This window comes from Empidonax traillii, unplaced genomic scaffold, assembly GCF_003031625.1.
Source record: "Empidonax traillii isolate 1590-97213 ecotype Southwest subspecies unplaced genomic scaffold, ASM303162v1 scaffold83:size2986645, whole genome shotgun sequence".
NCBI lineage: Eukaryota > Metazoa > Chordata > Aves > Passeriformes > Tyrannidae > Empidonax > Empidonax traillii.
The window spans coordinates 493,053-508,689 of NW_020955276.1; the positions used below are offsets into that span (position 1 = coordinate 493,053).

The 15,637-nt window shown below is 39.2% G+C and overlaps 1 protein-coding gene across 3 annotated transcripts in view; it reads left to right on the forward strand.

Moving 5' to 3' along the window:
* The window catches only part of UHRF2 (ubiquitin like with PHD and ring finger domains 2), a 78,305-nt gene that overhangs the window by 47,942 nt on the left and 14,726 nt on the right, over positions 1 to 15,637 (forward strand). For all 3 annotated transcript variants that reach the window (XM_027881058.1, XM_027881059.1, XM_027881060.1), the window contains exons 6-8: positions 7,982 to 8,168; positions 11,636 to 11,759; positions 12,164 to 12,271. In XM_027881058.1, the coding sequence (XP_027736859.1) occupies positions 7,982 to 8,168; positions 11,636 to 11,759; positions 12,164 to 12,271 (419 nt within the window). The remainder of the gene's footprint in view (positions 1 to 7,981; positions 8,169 to 11,635; positions 11,760 to 12,163; positions 12,272 to 15,637) is intronic.

The following is a 15,637-nucleotide window of genomic DNA, read 5'->3' on the forward strand; positions in this document are numbered from 1 at the left end:
CATTTGTTTTTCATAATTTGTGAATTACTGTACTCAGATGACTAAAAAAAGAAAGTGAACCATCCGTTCTGCTTTATTTTTTCTTGGTCATGTAAAGAGGTCTTCCCAATATCTTGAAGAATGTTTTGATTTTAGAAATAGTAATGTGAGAAAATAAACACCTAAAAATACTGATTTGCATTTACATGCTATTTATTTTGCAAGTCTAATTGTTTATGCAACGTTTTAAATGACATAAATTATTACGGTTCATTTGGTTCTTCCTCGCAGCTACTGTGCAATGAATTAATTTTTTTAATTCTGTGTTACGGAAATGAGCGATTACTGTATTGCTGACTGCACATCATTGTCTGCAATGATGCCATTTGATCTGACATGAGTATTTATTTATCATACAATCATATAGGTTGCAGAAAGACCATCAAGTCCAACTGTTAACCCGGCACTGCCAAGTCCACCACTAAACCATGTCCCTCAGTGCCACACCTACATGTTTTTTGAACACTTCCACCCCTTCTTTGGGCAGCCTGCTCCAATGCTTGACCACCCTTTCTGTGAAGCAGTTTTCCTAATATCCATTCTAAAAACTCCTCAGCATGACTTGACACCATTTCTTCCTGTCCTGTTGACTGACTCTCACCGAGGTGCAGCTTCCTTTCAGGTGCTTGAAGAGAGTGAGGTCTCAGGTTCACTAAGCCTTTTTTTTCTCCAGGCTAAACGACCCCAGCTCTGTCAGCTGCTCCTCATAGTACTTGTGCTCCTGACCCTTCACCAGCTCCATTACCCTTCTCTGGACTCACTCCAGCACCTCAGTGTCCTTCTTGGAGTGAGGTGCCCACAGGATTTGAGGGGTGACCTCACCAATCAGTGTACTTTTTTACACTGATTGTCACATTTATTGTTTCAGAGTCAGGATCTTCATTATCACTTACAGCTCTTTCCCTCCTATTTTGACAACTGTTTCCTTATTTGTAACCTCTTTGCTTAAACTACTCACATACTGACGTCTGTGTAGAGATTTGCATCCCTTTGTATGTTTTATTTAATTTTGTTCCTGGTCCCAATTTTATTAATTTCAGGATACTTTTTATAAACCTTCATAAATAAATGTCACTCATAAATATAATATTTTAAAATGTAACCCTGAAAACTTAATTGGTGTGGGAACTCAGCCTTATTTCTTGAACTGCCCTTCTTCCTGCTGCCAGCTTTCTCATCACACAAGTTCGCTCGTGTGGTTCTGATTTTCTGGCCAGCTCAGCTGTCCTCCCTTTATTTGCATATGCACAGCATCAGCTGAGCTGTATGACATAACCACCAGTATACCATTTCCTTCTTACCTGTCCTTATGACACCATTTGTACTGTGGATTGAAAAAAGTTTAAATAGATATGCATCTACGCACATATCTATAAACACGCAACTCCCTTCACTTATATACAATAGAAAGGTGCAGATTTTTATTACAACAACAGCAGATGAAATTAAAATAAATTATTTGCCTTAAATACGCAAGAGTTTGTTGTAAGCACAATGTAAGAAAACGCACTGACTGTATTTTTGTCCATTCTAAGCTACTGTCCATACCCTCTCCAAAAGATAGAATGCCTACTGTGGAAATAAACGAGTAGGCTGTCTCTGCAGAAAAACCATTACTCCTTGAGCATGGCCACATATTAGTTAGGTTTTGCATGTGTAAAGTGAGGTCAATGTACGTCTATGTCAGTATACATTTGGCAATTACAATTAAAAATAGTTATTTTCTAATTATTTAATGGAAATTAAATTCTACAGCTGAGGAAAAGAGAAAGGCTAAACCCATCAGAAAATTATATTAGAAATATAGAAATCTAAGAAGATACATACTTGTAAATACATTGCATTTATATGCAAAATGTACATAAGACCTAGATATCAACATGTTACTTCCATCAGGATCCAAATTTGTGTTATGAACCTATGATAATTCTTCCTGCAAAAAAAAAATTATTGCATATTTCATTTCATAAATACAAATAATATGAAATATGCAACTAAACTCCTCATTGCTGGTTGAGGAGAACAGACCTGTGTTCATGTGACCCCAGTAATGCAGCCATAATTAGTGCATATGACTTACAACGTGGTTAAATCAGATGTGAAAAGTGAAGTCATGTCATGAAAATGACAGTTTCTGGTTGGTTTTTATATGGAAGAAAGCTGAGAACTTCAGGTATTGTTTAACTGAACTAAAATATGTGGACCTTTTTTTCTCTTTCCCTTTTTAAATGAACAAACAAAGAAAAAAGTATTGGTAACTTTTGACCTAAGAAACTAGTTGTAACAGAAACTAGTAAATTAGATAGGCGCAATGTGTGATGCTAAGAGATACAGAAAAATAGGCAGCTTCATTTTGTCTATTATTTATTGAATGAGGTAGACTAGGGGGTTTCCTTAGGGAATGTTCAGTCACTGCTTCTAAAATTTTTCAGAAGAGATAATAGTTACTTGGGATTTCTTCAGGCTGACTTTAATTGGTGTCGACATCTTGGACAGATTGTGAGTTTAGCCTAACTGTGCTGGAAAATCCTCAGATTTGTTCATCAGCACTCTTTAAAATTTTTCCTTTCTCTTCAAATGAACCTTGAGAGAGAAGTCTTAAACTAATAGAAGATTACTTCCATTTAGATAGCATATAGGTACATCTTCTAGGCTAGACTTTAGTGGAATCACTGTACTCAGAGATCTTGGGTTTTTTTAAAACTGTATCTTTGCCTTCAAGACTTAGCAAAATAGTCACTACTGGTAGCCTTACACATTTGCTTCTCATGTTTTCCCAGCAGTATTGGAAACTAAACCTTCTATCTGTTGCTGGTAATTTTTCCTCTTCAGTGATTTTTTTATATTGTTCAGTTTTAAGGTTTTTTCTCTTAAAAACAGTAATTCAAACTGCAGTGATCTAGCACTTCTTATCGTAGAATGGTTTCAGTTGGAAGGGACCTTTAAAGATCTTCTAGTCCAAAACCCCTGCCATGGGCAGAGGTATCTGCCATTAAATCAGGTTGCTCAAAGCTCCATTCTACCTGACTTTGAAAGCTTCCAGGGAGGGGGCATCCACACCTTGTCCAGGTAGCCTGTGCTAGTGTCTCATCACTCACAGTAAAAAATCTCTTCTTGTGTCTGTCTGTTCTCTTTCGTTTTAAAACTGTTGCTTCCTGTCATGACAGAGCCCGGTAAAAACTGTCTTTCTTAGGTGCCCCCTTGAAGTATTGAAAGGCAACAAAAAGGTTTCCCTGTAGCCTTCTTTTCTCCAACCTGAACCCAGCCCCATCTCTCTCAACCTTTCTTCATAGGAGAAGTGCTCCAGCCCTCGGATCATCTTCATGGCCCTCCTCTGGGCCCGCCCTAGCAGTGGTCAGAAGGACAGTCCTGGGAACTACAGGCCTGCCAACCTGTCCTCAGTGCTGGGGAAGGTCATGAAGCAGATCATCTTGAGTACCTTCACACAACAAGTACAGGACAACGAGGCGATCAGGCCTGGGTAGCAGGGTTTGTGAAAGGCAGGTCCTGCTTGGCTAATCTGATCTCCAGGACGGGCTGACTTACCTAGAGGATGAGGGAAAGGCTGCGAATGTTTCTACCTGGGATTTAGTGAATGAAGATTTTGACACCATTTCCCACGGCATTCTCTTGGAGAAACTGGCTTGTCAGGGCTTGGATGGGTAACACAGCAGGATGGCTGTGCCCAGGGAGTGGTGGGGAATGGAGTTACATCCAGCTGGCAGCTGGTCACCAGTGGTGTTCCCCAGGGCTCAGTACTAGGGCCAGTCATATTGAATATCTTTACTGATTAACTGGATGAGGTAATTGAATGCACCTGCAGCTAGTTTGCAAACACACCAAGTTAGGTGGATGTGTTGATCTGCTGGAGGATAGGAAGGCTCTGCAAAAGGTTCTGAACACATGGGATCAATGGGCTGAGGCCAGTAGTATGAGGTCCAACAAGGCCAAGTGCCAGGTCCTGCACTTGGGTCACAGCCACCCCAGGCAGCACTACAGCCTTGGTGCAGAGTGGCTGGAAAGCTTCCCGGAGGAAAAGGACCTGGGGATACTGGTTGACAAGGAAGGGCTGAACATGAGCCAGCAGTGTGCCCAGGTGGCCAAGAAGATCAATGGCATCCTGGCCTATGTCAGAAATAGTGTGTCCAGCAGGACCGAGGGAAGTGATTGTCCTCCTGTACTTGATGGGAGTACCTCAAGTACTGTGTTCAGTTCTGGGCTCCTCATTGCAAGAAAAGCACTGAGGTCCTGGAGCATGTCCAGAGAAGAGCAACAAGGCTGGTGAAGGATCTGGAACAAAAATCCTGTGAGGAGCAGCTGAGGGAGATGGGATTGTTTAACCTGGAGAAAAGCTCAGAGGACCTGAGACCTTATCACTTTCTACAACTACCTGAAAGGAGGTTGTCCTGAGATGGCAGTCAGTCTCCTCTCCCCAATAACAAGGGACAGGAAAGCAGGAAATGATCTTAATTTGTACCAGAGGAAGTTTAGATTTCATTTCCATGGAGAAAAAATTCTCCATGGAAGGGGTTGTAAAGTGTTGGACCAGGCTGCCTATGGAAGCGGTGGCCTCACCATCACTGGTGATGTTCTAAAGATGTGTGGATATTGCATTAGGTTTTATGCTGAACATGACGTAGTGCTGGGTTGACATTTAGACTTAATGATTTTAAAGGTCTTTTCCAACTTTGTTGATTCTATTATTTTATGATGAATTACACTGCTCAGCTTGGTGTAATCTACAACCTTGTTGAGGGTAGGCTCAATGCCACTATGTGTGTCTCTGAGGAAGGTATAAAATAATATTGGACCAATATGGACCCTTGAAGAACACAGCTTCTTACTAGTTTATACTTTTACATTGAACCATTGGATATGGACCATCCGACTAGTCCTTATCCATCTAAGAGTTCATTAATCAAACTTATCTCTCTTCAATTTATCAGCAAGAATATAACAAAGGTACAAAGCTCTTGGAAACTGTCCAAAGGAGGGCCCTGAGGATGGTGAAGGGCCTTGAGAGGAAGCTGTGTGAGGAACTGAGGTCACTTGGTGTGTTCAGCCTGGAGAAGAGGAGCCTGAGGGGAGGCTACATCTGTACACATTGAAGTCTACATCTTCCTTGTGAGGGGAGGAAGAGGGGTAGACACTGATTTCTTCTGTGTGGTGAACAGTGACAGGACCTGAGGGAATGGCTTGAAGAGTCAGAAAAGGTTTGAGTTGGATATTAGGAATGGTTCTGCATCCAGAGGGTGGTTGAGCACTGGAACAGGCTCTTCAAGGAAGTGGTCACAGCACCAAGCCTGACAGTTCCAGAAGTGTGTGGACAGCACTCTCAGGCACATGATGTGATAGACTCTCCTGTGTAGGGCCAGCAGCTGGACTTCAGTCATCCTTGTGGTTTCTTTCTAGATATTCTAGGATTCTATAATTTTACATTAAGAATGTTGTGAGGGACCAAATTAAAGGCCTTGCAGACAGGTAAATGACATCTGTAGTTCTTCCATTGACTATTGGTGCATTCTGTGTTATAGAGGGCCACTGTGCTAGTCAGTCACAATTTGCCCTTGGTGAAGCCATGTTGGTTGTCTTTAATCACCTCCTGTCTTACACATACTTTGACATGTCTTCTAGGAGTCTCTGTTCTAGGATCTTACTGGGCACTGAGGTGAGGCTGACTGTTCAATAATTTGTAGGGTCCTGCTTTTACTCTTTTCTAAAAAGGGTGAAATATTCCTTTTGCTCCAGTCACTGGGACTTACCCTGACTGTCATGGCTTTGCAGATACGATGGAGACTGGCTTAGCAACTACATTAAACAATTCTCATAGGACCCTGAGATGCATCTCGTTGGGTCTCATGGTCTTGGGTACATTTAGGTTACTCAAGTGGTCTTGCACCTGATCTGCTCTTAGACTCAGAGGGACTTCAGTTCCCCAGTTACTTTCTTGAGGTTCATGGTCTTGAGACGTGTGAGGAGACTGATTACTAGTAAACACTGAGGCAAAAATATTGCAGCGTACCTCAGACTTCTCCATGTCAGTTGTCATTAGTTCTGTCTTATTTTTGGGGGGCAGAGAGGGGGGGTTTAGTTTCTTTAATCTTCTTTTTTGACAAGCATGCCTGTAGAAACCATTCTTATTATTCTTTGCATCCATTGCCAAATTCAACTCTAACTATAACTTGGCTTTCCCAATCCTGTCCCTATACAGCCAGGCAGTGCCTCTATATTCTTCCCAGGATACATGTCACTGATTTCATTGCCTGTGTTTTTCCTTCTTGTGTTTCAGTTTGACCAGGAGGTCCTTACTAGGGCTGGTCTTCTGCCTTCCTTTTCTGAATGCTCACAGATGGGAGAGTTCCTGGGCTGTAAGAAAAGTATCCTTAAAGATCTACCCATTCTATTCTGCTCCTTTTTCCATGAGAGCAGTTTCCCAGGGGGTCCTGTCCACTAATTCCTTAAATAACTAAAAGTTCAGGCTCCTAAATTCGTGGTACTGACTTTAATCTTTGTTTGACCTGTACCGCTCGAGATTGTGAATTCCACCAGGGCATGATCACTTCACTAATCTTGACCTTTCCAGTTAGTTAATCTGTGACAGTAAGCAGGTGCATAAAACTTCTTCTCTGTCACCTGGGTTAAGAAACTATCCTTGATGCTCTCCAAGATCAGAACCTGTCAGAGTTATGCTTCCTGCAGTTGAAGTAAGAAGGTTTTGTCTACAGGCTCCTCTCGATGGGGTGGCCAGTAATAAACACAAACCATGAGGTTTCCTTTGTTGGCTTGCCCTCTTACTTTCAACGACAAGACCTTGTGGCTGAAAGTAAGAGGGCAAGCCAACAGAGGAAAAAAATTGCTGTTTTTCAAAGACAGGTCTGTGCAATCAGTCCATAAAGGTCAAATCGCCTGTCCCTCCTTTCTTGCCTGTCCCTTATGAACAGTTTATAGCTACCATTTGGAGTGCTACAGTTGTGTGATTTGTCCCACCAAGTTTCAGTGACTGTGATTAGATCATACCTTTCCAGCTGCACAGTCACTTCCAATTCCTCCTGATTGTTACCCATGCTACATGTACTGGTGTATAGACATTTCAGTTGGGCTGTCAACTGTGTCATCTTTTTAGAGGAAAAAGTCCTAGTTCCTTTGAGGCATTTCACAGAGTGTTTCCCTATGGGTTTTTAATACATCAGCAGCCCCTGACTCTTCTTTGTTAATCAAAACTCCATCCCCTTCCTTCTCTAGGTCTGGTTGGTCCCATCTTTGAAGATAAGTGTTCTTCAAGGTCCTCCAGAAAGACTGCAGATACAGCACAATACTTGGCATTCCAGTCCCACTTTCTTATAAGACTTTCAGTCTGGAGTTTCTCTCCACAGAGATTTTTGCACTGATACCTTATGACCGCATGGATCAATTTTTCTGTAAATTCTATTCAGTTGGGAGGGCATGTTCTTCTTCTGTAGGAAGGGGCTTGGATTTCTGCAAACCTTTAGTCGTTAATTTCCTTCTCAATGCACTTAGTACATTAAAGTATCCAGAATTCCTCTGGCTACATCAAGGATCCATCTCATCTTTCTATTCAAGAATCATCTCTGAAAATAAATATTTACTTTGGTTGCTTATGTTATCCAAGCAAACTAACTTACAAGGAACTGATAAGCTGTACAGCTTCAGAAGGCAGCAAAGCTCTGTCTGTAGGGAGAATGTGCAGTAGCATGTTGGGAACAGGAGAAAATAAAGATAAGTAGATGATAAGTCATTTTCTTTATCACTTGTTTATACAGCAGAAGAAATCTCAGTAGCCTAGATAGTCAAATAACTCACTGTAAGAAAAAAAGGCATTTTCAAGAGGGCAGTGTTCGTGTTCAGGAGTAGTTTTTCCAGTAGATACAGTAATGCACTTTTCTGAGATACATGGCATTTGACATTTCTTTGTTTTTGACAGGAAAGAGTGGCCCAGAATGCAAGCACTGTAGGGCTGATCCAGATAAGGAGTGCCGGTTTTGTTCGTGTTACTTGTGTGGTGGCAAACAGGATGCTCACATGCAACTCCTGTGTGATGAATGTAATATGGCTTATCATATATACTGCCTGAACCCTCCCTTAAGCAAGATACCAGAGGATGAGGACTGGTAAATATACAAGGATGATTTACTTATCTATATTGACATTCTGTACATGGTATCTTTTTGTTATTTGCACCTCATGAGAGACAGTACTGAAGATATTTTTAAATTCTGTGGTGTTTTCATCCACCTACTTAATATAAGGCTTATGTCTTCTGTCAAGATAATTCTTTTAAATCATTCACAAAGTAGTGAGCTTTAATGACCATTACAGAGTTTCAAAACTTATATGTTCGTTATGATTATTATGATCTTCTGTTACATTACCTAGTCTGATTGTATTTATCAGCAGTTGTTATTCCTCAGCATTTTTTTTCAAGCTTCACTGCTTGAGCAGTTCTCCCATGCTCACCCTTCTCTTTCCCTTCATCCTCTGTACCTGTTGCTGTCCTTGCGCTCTTCGTTGCCTCTCTACTACTTTCATTTTTCATGCTATGGAAGGATCACCACCTTGCTACTCTTCGTTTCTCATGTCCCTGGTTCTGCATGCAGGAAAAGAAGTTAACTGGCATTGTTAAGCCTTAATAATGTATTTTGAAGTGAATCTACATAGGCCCATTAGCAGCCCATTAGGCTATCATGGGCTTTGTACTAATTTTTTGTCTTTATTGGCATGTCTACAATATACACTGTTTAAATCTATCACCTGGCTGTGCCTTACATGAGATGCTAATCCTTTATAAATGAGTAATAAATAGGACTTTATTCTCAAAAGTTTTCCATTACATAGACTTCATTAAATGTCTATGGATACATTACATGGAATCTCTTTGGACCTTATGATTGAATTTTACATAAAAATCTGTATATGTCCTTTGGAAGTTTTTATCCTCTGTAAACTAATAACTCAGTCTCTTACACCCTAGTGGATTCCATAGTTTGTTGATCAGTACCTGATGGCATGGGTGTTTTCTAGAGTGATTTTTTTCTGAACTACTTTTGTATTTTTGTCAATGTGTGATTTAGTGCTTGAGACCTTTAACATTGCTAGGTGTTTCTCAGTGTGTACATTTGTCCACAGAGACACTGTTTTTGGAAGTTGATCGTTTTCCATGAAATTTCTGCACTGGAAAGAGTTATATTTACTGTTTTTGGAGGAATTGCTGACTTGAAACACTATTTTAAAATATTTTTGGTGCCTTTTAGAAATATGTGTGGGCCACTGGAACCAAAAATAGCATTTATTTGAATATTGTCTACGTGCCTTCCACTTCTTGCATATGTAGAATGATTACAGTGTTTATTCGGCACAAGTGGTTTGTTACTGACTGCAGTCCATAGGCAGTATTCAATTGCACTTGCCCTTTGGATATAACATCAGAAGTTCTTTTTTTGACTTCCTTCATTTGGAATACTCAGTGAGACCATCTGTCTGGAAGTACATATCTGCTTGGTCCATCCATTCTTCAATTGACCCTTACTCAGAACCAGTTCTAGTCCAGTACTCCAGTAATAGTAAAGCTCATCTATTTTCCAGTACTAGTCCCAGGAAAGTTCCTGATAAAATATATATGCTTTGACTCAGTTACCCCCTCCCACAAAACCCCCAAATCCTTTGTTTTACCCTGAAAACAATTTATTCTCTCTGATTTATCTTGTACCTTCAAGTATGCAGAAGGTTTTATAATCGTCAGGATTCTGACACTGAAATCTCACCAACCATCAGTGTCTTTTTAGTTTAAAGAGTGTGCTAAGATTATCTTGGCCTGCTGGGTGGTTTCAAATGTTTTTTCAGATTAGCTATTAGTGTTCTACTCTTCACTGACACCTGTTCTTTTTCAAAAGCTTCTCATAAAGCACATATTATTGTAAAGCTATTACAGAGGGCTGCAGAGAAAGTTTGAAGAGTAAAAATTTTTTTCAAGTGTAGCCATTAATGTTCAGATCCCCATATTCTCTTCAAATTATATCACTAAAACTGCACTTCATAAGTCCCTGTGATTGTTTTCCTCCTCGAACGTTTGGTGCTCTGTAGACAATCATGTGAAAATTAAATTGACTGATAGCATGGTCTTTAGAGTCTCTCAGGTCATATGTTAAGTGCAATTTAGACGCACTTATATTTCTGGCCAAAAAATTAGGGAATCATTGAATGGTTTGGGTTGGAAAGGACCTTAAAGATCATCCACTTCCAACCCCTCTGCCATGGGCAGGGACACCTTCCACTAGACCGGATTACTAACAGCCCCATGCAGCCTTGAACATGTCTAGGGATGGAGAGTCTCCACCCTCTCAGTGCAGTCTGTTCCAGTGCCCAACCATCCTCACATTAAAGAATTTCTTACTAAAATCTAATCTAACCTTCTCTGCTCCAGCTTAAGGGTATTCCTCCTTGTCCTGTCGCTACATGCCCTTGTAAAAAGTTCCTCTTCAGTCTCCCTATAGTCCCCCTATAGGTGCTGGAAAATGCTATAAGATCTGAAGCCTCTTCTCACTGAACAGCCCCAAGTCTCTCAGCCTGTCTTCACAGCAGAGGTGTTCCAACCCTCTGATCAAGTTGGTGGCTCTCATCTGGTCTATCCACATCTTTCTTCTGTTGGGGGCCCCAGGGATGGACACAGTACTCCAGGTGGGAACTCACAAGACCAGAGCATAGGGGAAGAACCACTTCCCTCAACATACTGGCCACACTGCTTTTAATGCAGACCAGGATAGGGTTGGCTTTCTGGGCTGTGAGCACACTGCTGAGTCATGCTGATGTTCACAAACACCTGCAAGTCCTCCCCAGGGTTAGTCTTTGTCCATTCTACAAATGATGAATTTCCACAAGTTTATTTCTTATAATTAAAATGTCTTAAAAAATGGCAGTCAAGCTTTTAAGCTTGTTTTTGTACTCCCTTCTTCTATCTGCTCTAGTCACTGCATACTGTATCTCCTGCTTTGCTGCCAGAATGGCTTTGTGTTGAAGTGAGTCTCAGCGTTATATTCTAAGTGGCTTCAGTGGTGTGGAGTGAGTGAGTGAGTGAGTGAGTGAGTGTGTGAGTGCATGTGTGTTTCTACGCACATTATGTCATACCTTGGCTCTGTTTGACATTCAGCTATCTGCAGTGACATTTGTTGCACTACCAGCAGAAAATAAGGGTAGAGTGGGCACAATGTAGAAACAGGCCATGAGTTAGCAGCCTACTCTAATCTCAGCTGTCTTCTCATTTATGTGATGTAAATGAAAGAGGACAGAATGATGAGATAATACAGGAGACATGGGGACCTCTCACATACTATGTAAGAAAGAATAGTTAAATGTTTTGCCTCTAGCACTCTACCTTTGAAGACAGTGAAATTTTTTGAAGTTCACAGTATTTGTTCATGTTGAGTTCATTTTTTAAGCCATAGCTTCAGCTGCTTAAGACTGGTGTATGCTTGCTATCTTGAAATATTCAGTCAAGATAAACAAATTGACTCTATTTTGGCTACAAGAAATATATTGCCATTATTATGAAGTTAATTGAGAATTTAATAAAACCTTTTTTTAGGTATTGTCCTTCCTGCAAAAATGATTCTAATGAAGTTGTAAAGGCTGGAGAAAAGCTCAAACAGAGTAAAAAGAAAGCAAAGATGCCATCTGCCAGTACTGAAAGCCAGAGAGACTGGGGCAAGGTAGAGTGTGTTTTAGAAATAGCTGTTACTCTGATTGTTCATGTATGTGCTACATCTATAATTCTGCTTATATATGCACTACACAAAGTTCAGTACTGGGTTGCACAGACAACAAGACAATGTTTAATCCTGCCCACTGTCTACTGGCAGTTAAAGCAGTGGAAGAATATTAAGGTGACTAGAGGTAAAAACAAACAAACAAAAAAGGCAAAAAAAAAAAGACAACCTCCAAGCCCCCTCACAAACCCATAATCACATATTACTAATTTAACGTTCCTTTTAACAATTGTTAACATATTTAAAAGTACGTGTTTGTTATAATTGACAGATTTCTCAATCTCTACATTGCATTTGCAAATACTTTTCAATATTATACTAATTCATTTCATCTGATGTATTTTTAGGGCATGGCCTGTGTTGGTCGCACTAAGGAATGCACTATTGTTCCTTCAAATCACTATGGGCCTATACCTGGTGTTCCTGTTGGGACAACCTGGAAATTCAGAGTTCAGGTAGGTTGCTTCAATATTAGTTGTAGTTGAAGTAAGTAGGAATAATAATGAATGGGTTGGGCAATAAAATAAATTTAGATTGACAACTGCCATTTTCACCAGGACTAAGTAAAGCAAATACACTATGATTCTAATATTGGAAGTGATGCCAATAGTAGTGAAGGTTGAAGTATGCTGATTGTACAATACAACTTAATAAAAAGTCTGTTGTAATTAGGATAAACTTATCTCATGTGTTAAGATTTTCAGTGGGATGCTTAGTGAATAACATCAAGTATTTTCTGAAGTGTACTTCACATTAACAGATTATCCCATTTAGGAGGTGTAGACTATAGATTTTGACAACATTATATGGTATCACTGTGAATTGACTCTGTATGGGTGTTTTTGGTCATATGTGTAATGGATGTCCAAATCTGCTTTCAGGCTGATGAACAGCTTAAACCAGTGTAAGCCTGTACTGCTACTGAGATCCACTGTCTATTCAGCCTTTGGTGTTTCTTGCACTTTCTCATCTTCTGTTTCAAATATTGCTTAGGCTCTGTGGGCTCTGTGGTTAACTAGATTGGTAAAAAACTGGCAGAAAAATAATCCCTTCTGACATACCAGTGGGGCTGATTTTCCCCAGTCCATTTCACATTTTGGTTATGTAAGCACATTGCCAAAACTTGACAAGGCAGGAAAGAACAAAGCAGGGAGGATGGGACAGCTTCATTTTGTGCCAGTATCTCATTTTTTTATGGTTTCAAAGTGTCCAGCAAGCTACAGACTTACTCCCCTTTTCTCCAGCCTGATCTGATAGCACTAATTTTTGGGTTATCCTTATTTTTTTAAATAGTTTTTTTTTAGTTAGGGAAGTACATACTGCTTTATTTTCAAAATCAGCTAGTTCTTTATCTCTTGCATGTGTAAATGATTGTAATGAATGTTTTCCCTCATATTTGGAAGAGTAGAAATAGGATTTTTAAAACTGCTTGGGGAGGTGCAGGCCAAGAATCAAGTCTCTTCTATTACTTTATGAACTTTTCATCTCTTGCTTTCTTTTTGTTGGCTTCCAGATTAAGTAAAGTCTAATAAGTAAGAGAAGTTTCTAAAATCACTTAGACAAACTCCACATGAAAATCAATTTTTATTTTCTCTGCTTCAGTAATAATTGAAATTAATAGTTCACCTTTTTGTTAGGAATTCTATTCGTAACAAAAAAGCGAATACGGAATTTCTAGTGCTGCTAGGAGAAAGAAACAGAGTACTGCTTTTGTCAGAAAATCCAGCAAAGAATACTAATTTTGGTATATGTTTGTGGACTAAATATCAAAAGGCAATTACCATTTCTACATAATTATTTAATCCTGGGTACAAGTTAAATACTTTGTCCATTTTTTGTAAAGATTGAAATGTTTTCTACATAGAAAGTTTAATTGCACTTTTGTTTCTCATATGACTAGTCTTTTTATGAGAAATGAGTTTGTCTCAGCAAATCTATGAGAATTTAGAGACTGTAGTTTCTTTATTTCTGATTTGCATAGTTTTTTTGTGACACAAACTCTCTTTTCCCTAGAAGGAAATTGACTAAGTATTTCTTCTGAAGAGAGCACCTGAAGAGCATCTTTGGCATGAATTACTTACCAGAGTTCATCTTTGGGGTGAATCACCTACCAGAAACCTAAATTTAATTGATAAAACCTGGAAATTAAAGGAGGGAGGGAGGAATGAATTAAAGGATGTTTGATACAACAGGACAGAGGAGTTTAATAGTGGGGCCTTTTTATTCAGCATACTCATAAGTGGTCTGGAAAAACTGGCAAATAGCTGATAAAGTTAAGTAAGAGTGCTAAGTTGTTGTGGATAGTAAACACGGGGCTGGGAACAGTTCTAAATATATAATTTTTAATGGGCTTTCAGCTACTTACCCTTCTTGGTACTTAGGAAAGAGATATTCTAATAGCTAATTTTAAAAATACATCATTTTAATACCCAGTAGGGATTAAAAAAGTAAGTACTAAATTATTGTGAAAGGGAGGATCAGGAAAATAAAATACATTATTATGAACAGTAGTCAAGATGATTAGAGGAATTAAATGGTTTTCATTCATCTGGAAAATATTGACAATTTGTGGAGTATAGATGACTACAAAGTAATGTACAGTATAAAAAAGAGTGAGACCAATATATACACTTCTGTATTTTTGTAAAAATTACACTTTTGTCAAATTTTATAAAGTGGCTGTCAAAAATATGTCAACTACCCATTTCAAGTGCCTGAAAGTAGTACTAGTTCATATGATAAGCAGTCCTACTGTGAACTCTTTTCTCTCTTGGATACTCTGATCCAAAAATTTTAAATAGTTTAGGAAGTCAGAGGCACTAACAGTAGAATGCTGAGAAGCTGTGTAAGGAAATATCTTTGTGTCCTTGCATAGTTTTCATTCTGTGCACAGCTCTAGTCTGTTGTTAAAAAGTACATTTTTGACCAGCTGGATCTTTGCTGTATTGTATTATGAAATTTCAAGACTATAGGAGAAGAACATAGACTTCCTTGGAAGTTTCTTAGAAGTGTAGGCTGGGAAAAGGAGTTCAGGAGTGTGGGAGGCAGAATCAGAAAAAAAGGCAGAATCAAGGTCTGAAAGAAGATATGAAGGTAGGAAGAAGTATTGTAATTGATTTTATGCTGGGAACCTTTATTCTAACAACAGTATTTTTGGCATCAAATACTGAGAAAATATGTGGGTTTTTTTTAAATATAGTTTAGTAGTTTGAAACAATTATTAAATAAATTTTTTTGGGAGAGATGCTCCAGCAGATTTTAATGATGTTGCCAGTTTATGGTACAGCTGCAGCTTTCAGGTTGCAGATTACTTGAACATCCATTACCAGAGAGTTATCCTGGTTGGAGAACTAGTCTATGATCATATGTTCTTGCAATGGCTTTTTCTGTTTCCTTGGGCAGTGTGATAATATTCCTCTGTGCTAGTCATGTTTATAGTGTGTTACCTTAATGGTCCCTGACATAATGAGCTTTACACAGGTCACTGGGATATTCCTTAGTAAGAAACTGTAAAATGTTACCAAACTGACAGACCTCCTTCTGCTTTTGGATTGTTCTAAATGACTGTGCAAGTGGAGAATAGCAGTGAGTACAGTGTTAAGTTCTGCTTATGGAAAGAACCATGGAGATTTTTCCCTAAGAAGGAAGTGTACTTCCTACACCACTGTCCTACATTGTCCTGGTTTTTTGAGTGTTCTTACTTTTAACTTTTCTTCTTGAAAGCAAGTGGAATTCTCAACTTTAATGGCAGTCTTACATTACCTGTTCACACAGACACCTCTGTACAATATTTTAAGCAGAAATTGATTGTTAAAAGTGGT